Source organism: Mus caroli, chromosome 18 (genome assembly GCF_900094665.2).
Source record: "Mus caroli chromosome 18, CAROLI_EIJ_v1.1, whole genome shotgun sequence".
Lineage (NCBI taxonomy): Eukaryota > Metazoa > Chordata > Mammalia > Rodentia > Muridae > Mus > Mus caroli.
This window is the reverse complement of record NC_034587.1, coordinates 33,947,385-33,953,384: the sequence shown is the minus strand read 5'-3', so window position 1 is coordinate 33,953,384 and position 6,000 is coordinate 33,947,385. Positions and strand designations below refer to the sequence as shown.

At 47.3% G+C, this 6,000-nt stretch overlaps 1 protein-coding gene across 1 annotated transcript in view; it reads left to right on the top strand.

The window, feature by feature from the left end:
- The window catches only part of LOC110285148, an 11,547-nt gene extending 6,641 nt beyond the window's left edge, over positions 1-4,906 (top strand). The window contains exons 6-12 of the mRNA XM_021151138.2: positions 989-1,197; positions 1,268-1,345; positions 2,023-2,080; positions 2,905-2,975; positions 3,360-3,521; positions 4,427-4,585; positions 4,664-4,906. Of these exons, the coding sequence (XP_021006797.1) occupies positions 989-1,197; positions 1,268-1,345; positions 2,023-2,080; positions 2,905-2,975; positions 3,360-3,521; positions 4,427-4,585; positions 4,664-4,906 (980 nt within the window). The remainder of the gene's footprint in view (positions 1-988; positions 1,198-1,267; positions 1,346-2,022; positions 2,081-2,904; positions 2,976-3,359; positions 3,522-4,426; positions 4,586-4,663) is intronic.
- Positions 4,907-6,000: the final 1,094 nt, after the last annotated feature.

Below are 6,000 nucleotides of genomic sequence, written 5' to 3'. Positions count from 1 at the left end.
CCCAAGTGCTGGGATTAAAGGCGTGCGCCACCACGCCCGGCTTTGCCCGGGTACTTAAGGCCTTAGAATCGATTCCCAACATCTGACGTGGGAGGGGGCAGCAGTTAAAGTTGGAGGTAGGTAGATGGATGTCTTATATTGGTCTGTTTCAAATTTTTCATTAAGTTTAAAAAAAAAAAAAACAGTCTGACCCTCTGTCTCCACAACCAACAAACATTCATTTGGCCGGCAGTTCCCAGACGTCCCCCTGTCCCTAGCTTGGTAGAAAAAGATAAGTCGGAGCATCTCATACCCTCAAGATATTAATCAGAATATAAAACGAACTTATGTTTGCAGGGAGGGCAGACGTGTTTATCTACAGGTTAGGTTTATGTTCTGATTGATGGCACAGGCTTCAAGAGGCAGATGGTTTAGAGTTGCTGTGGATAAAAAGATAAATCCAAAAGCAGTCAGAGCACAGGCCCATCAAACACAGTGAAAGTTAAATAGGAATTATTAGATGCTCAGAAGATGATGATGGTGGTGGTGGTGATGATGGTGATGATGACTATGAAGAAGATATGATAGTTTTAGAATGGGGATCGAACCTAGGAACCTAACACATACTAGGCAAGTAAGTCTACTACTGAGCTACATCCTAGCCACTTTGATTTTTTGTTTTCAGATGGGTTCACTAAGTTTCAAAACTAAGCCTTGAACTTGCCTCGGCCACCAGAGTAGCTAGGGTGACAGGGCTACCAGACCTGGAAAGGGTTAGGTTGATTTTGATAAACAGCCCATGATAGAGTATATAGTATATAGTATATAGTATATAGTATATAGTATATAGTATATAGTATATAGTGTATAGTGTATAGTGTATAGTGTATAGTGTATAGTGTATAGTGTATAGTGTACAGTGTATAGTGTACAGTGTATAGTGTATAGTATATAGTCAGTGTGCTTTGCGGTGCAGAAAAGAGTAGTCTAGTGTGTTGTCTCTTTCTAGGTAGCTCCCTGAGTTTGCTCCAGAATGCTTTGTTGGGGGCCTCAAGAAAGAGGATGCAGGTGAATGATGTGAAGCCCACCCTATGGAATGCAGTAGAGGAGATGAGGGCCCGCAGGGCCACCCTAAAGATGCTGCGCTTAGGCCTTCTTGGAGACGCCTTGACAGACAGTGGGTTGAACCAACTAGGAAGGGCACTCTGGGAACTACAGGTGAGCAAGGTGGGACATGGGGACACCTTCATCGGAGGGGCCAGTACCCACTCCAGTCCTTTCCTCCTAGGTTGTAAAAGCCTGGGGCCCAAGAAGCCACACCCACAAAGGGGCAAGGGATGAGACTGTGAGGCTCCTTGAACCCCAGGTACATCTTCTCATCCTAACTCCTGGGGGCTCCATACACGTCAGCCTTCCTCTTCTTTGTTTACGGAACATTCTATTGATTGATTGATTGATTTTTCAAAGATTTATTTATTTTTTATTTATATGAGTACACTGCAGCTGTCTTCAGACACACACTAGATCCTATTACAGATGGTTGTGAGCCACCCTGTGGTTGCTGGGAATTGAACTCAGGGCCTCTGGCAGAGTAGTCAGTGCTCTTAACTGCTGAGCCATCTCTCCAGCCCTCCACTTATTTATTGATTCCCAAATATTTATTGACCATGCATCACATGCTCGGTACACGTTAGCCCCAGGAGTTCCCTGCCCTGGTAGAATTTAGTCTGAGAAGAGACAATTACATTGCTGCGGTCAGTGCTCTGAAAAGCTTGGCAACTTGACTCTATGAGACATCAATACGCCTTGAAAACTGAGGAAAGCAAGATCTCCTAGGAAGTGAGTTCTGATGGAGTTTATAAAGACAGTGAAGGACATTCTAGGCAGAAACTGAAACCAGCAGACACTTGATATCTCTGGGGAACTGCAGGCAACGTAATTTGCTGGAGAACAGAGACAGAGTTAGGACTAGAATGGAGCTGGAGACAGCCAGGGCACACAGGCTTTGTAAATCTAAGGAGACATTCCGTCTGTCTCTTGAAGGTTAAAGGCGAGCCACTGAACTACTGTAAGCAGGGAAGACACTCTGCTCATTTGTCAGGTAAGCAAAAAGGAAATGTGAGCAGCCCAAAGGCATCTCTCTGCAGGCCCTGGGACGGGATGCTCTGATTCCTGAGGGTCCTGTGCTCCTCAATCGTTCCCATGCTGCGATCTTTAATACAATCCCTTGTGTGGTGATGTCCCCCCAACCATAAAATTATTTTCATTGCTATATCCCTAACTGTAACATTGTTGCTGTTATGACTCACAGTGGAAACATCTGTGTTTTCCCGATGGTAGTCAACCCTCTACAAGCAACTTTCCTTTGAGTCACTAGGGGTCGCGACCCACAGGTTGAGAATCAGTGCTTTAGACAAAGCCTTTCTTGTCCAAAACGGGGCACTGTCTTCCAGGACTTGCTTCACGGTGGTTGAACCCAGCCCCTTTCTTTCTTTTGTTTGTTTGTCTTTTCTTTCCCTTCCTTTCTCTTCTCTTTTGTTTTCTTTTTGAGACAGAGTCTCACTATGTATCCCTGGCTGGTCTTGAACTCCTTGAGATCCTACTATTTGTGGCTCCTGAGTTCTGGGGTTATGGACATATGCCACCATGCCTGTCCTCTTCTCCCTTTTTTGCAATTGCATATTCACAGCCTATTTTTACTGGCCTGGGATAGGGAATTGGGCTTATCGTAGTCTCCCTGCCCTGCTCCGCCTTGGCAAGTGTTTTACTGCCCTGGGCTTTATTTGCATTGCTATTCGTCCCCTCTGCAGTGTGTGTGTGTGTGTGAGTGTGTGTGTGTGTGTGTGTGTGTGTGTGTGTGTGTGTGTGTGTGAGTGTGTGTGTCTGTGTGTGTACTTTTAAGTGACTAATGACATTTTCCTCTAGAGGCAGGAAGAAGAGGATTTCTAGGGTCTGGGCTCCGCCTAAAGCATCCCCTTGGGCACTGTGAGGAACAGGTAGTAACACTTCACATACCCCCCAAAACAACAGAAAATCTGGGGGAATTAGAGGTCCTCAAGTCCTGTCAGGGAGGAATGGAGCTTCTTTGGACAATGACCTAAAGGTTTCCTGGATCTCATAGGCAGGATCATGGGGAGGAGCTGCTGACCTACTGGTATGGATCATAGTGGTGGGGTCTTACACTACTACAGGACCCATCAGCAGACGGGCTCTCCCCTCTCTCCACTGGCAGCCTCCCGAGTCTCATCTCAGTCTATGGATTCTCCCAGGCCAGTTAGATCCTGGGTTCAGCTGTAGCACTGAAGTTCTGTTGGAAAGGTTGGTGTTTGTTCCAGATGTATTCATGCCCTGCATTCTAAGCCTCAAATGATGCCATTTAGGCCCATCAGGTCCCAGATGTGGCCCTGCAGTTCTCTCTGGCCCAGGCCCGGAGGCAGAGACTTCGAGAGGAACACCAGATGAGGATCCAGGAAGAGCTGAAACATTTGGAACACCGGAAGGAAGTGGCCTGTGAACAGATCAAAGGCACCGTGGCAGAAGAGGTGAGGAAGGAGAAGTGTGGGACCTGAGGCTCCTTGTCCTAGGTCAGACACTGTAGCAAGGACTAGACGGGATCATAACCACTGGTCCATGTGCATGCCACACCCATCTCAGCCTTGTGGAACATAGAAGAGGCCATATTAGGTGCTGTTTGCTATGATGGACAGCTACAGGAAGGTGGGAACAATGAGGTCCACTTTACCCAGGCTGGACTGGGTAGTCAGAGGACACTGGGCCTAAGAAGAGACCCAGAGATAAACTAGAATCAGCCCAGGAGTTAGATCCTCGAGGGTGCTCAGTAAAACAATTGTTAAGAGGTAAAAGATGTGGCCACATACCACTACCATGGTATGGGCCTCTTAGCACCCAGGAGGTATAGGCAGGAGAGTTCAAGGTCAGTTTGGCATTTAAAGAAGACCTTGTCTCATTCCCATCCTCTCCCTACACACACACACACACACACACACACACACACAAATTTCAACAAACAAACAAACACACTTGTGTATGTGGTGGGTGGGGACGTGTTCTCAGGTGAGGCAAAATTGTAAGCAAAGCAGAGGGAAACAGCAGCAAAATTGAGACCAGGAATTGTTCTGTCTGGCTAGAGCCTAGCAAGTGTTGTCAGAAAGGTTACAGAGACAGTGTGTCACACCTCTGGGTCTGGATTTAACACTAGTGAGGACTGGGAACTCTTGAAAGCATGTGTCATTTCAGCTCTGTCCAGCGGTAACCATGGAAATTTGGTCAACTAGATTATGTCCTTGATGCACTGTTTGCAAATCTACAAAAGGGAAACTTTGTCCTAAGGCTGTTAAGGATTAAATGAGATCATATGCATGAAATATTTAGCACAAGGCCTTGCACAGAGGTGGTACCCACCGAAAAGCACAACTTATTTTTGCAGGCTTGCATGGGGAGAGAGAGTCAACGTAAGGAGCAGGCAGTGCTAAAACTTCAGGTGGAAGCCCTGCAGGCAGAACGGGATGTGGCAGAGCAAGATCTGGTGGTCCTATATGACTTGTATGTACAGGCCACCCGTGCTCGGACGTGCCACTTGCTGCAGGTTAGTGGAGACAAAGGGCAGGCCTTAAGTTGGTGCCAAGGCTCATGGCCCACGAAGCTCCTCTGAATCTGCATGCAGGTATTCCAAGCATGGCAGAGGATGTGGGAGGAGAAAGCCATGGTCACAGAGCATCACTACCGCAGTCTGCTGGCTGGCATCCTCCAAGGCTCCATTGATCTGGCCTTGAAGAATCAACAACTCCAGGCCCAGAACCAGCAGCTTGAGCAGAGTGCAGACAGGGCCAGCCGTGCTGGAGTCCTGCCTGGAGAGACATCTGATCCACAACACTCCAGGGCTACCTTCCTTTGTCCTCATTCATGAAGGCCCAGAAGCGAGAGGAAGGTGGGGCATACCAACCAAGATGGCTTTCATTACAGAAACCTACCAACACCACCACTAACCCTGTCTCCTTTTACCAATCTCTGCTAAGTGCCCAATACCTAGAAGGTTTTTTCAGCTCTCCTGTGTTTGTGCCATTTGACCCTCATTCAGAGAAAACCCGTCCTAGTAACTGCCCAAGGACAGTCAGCTAAGTAGCTGAGGGACCATTCTCTTCCTCCTGGGCTGGGGATAGAACCCAAGGCCTCTGCACACCAAGCGTCTTCTCTACCTTTGAACTACAGCTCAAACTCTGCCACCTTTTCTCTTTTGAGACCTGGTCTCATATAGCCCAGGCTGACCTGGAACTTGCTTTAAACTAACAATGAATGATCTTTACTTACTGGCTTTCCTGCCCCCAACTTCAGAGTACTGGGATTGTATGCTGGCATCAGGATACAATCCAGCTCTTGCTTTGAAAAGCCCACCCAGTGTTCTACCACAAGAGCAGGATCTGACCGTTTCCTGGCCAGGATTCCAAAGGACAGATGATTACAGGTATCAGAACCAGAGTACGAGTCAAAACAGTGGCTGGGTATGCCATCTCATGCCCATAAACTCTGCATTCCAGAGGCTGAGGCTGCTTCTAATTTGTGGATAGCCTGGGCTATAGACTTCATTCCAGGCTAGCCTGGACTATGATGCAAAATCCTGCCCCAAGACACATTTGTGGACTTAAGTGTTTTCTAGCCTAATTCGTCCTGCTGGGATGAGTATTTTCTAGACTCAAGAATCTCTTAAATTCCTCAGAGCTTAAGGTGATTAAAAGAAAAAAAAATTCTTCAGTACTGGGGCTCAAACACAGGGCCTTGCACATGTAAGCAAGTACTTGGCTCCTGAACACGAATCTCAGCCCTTCGTTTTCTTTTTCTTCGAGGATAATTAAAAACGTGGCCTAGGCTGGCCTTTCATTTTAAAAGAAACTATCTTTGTGTGTTGGTGGGTGGGTATGTGACTGCCGTGGAGGCCTGAGGTGCCAGACCCCCTGGAGGTGGAGTTACAGGTGCCTGGGAACTGAACTTGGGTTCTTTACAGAG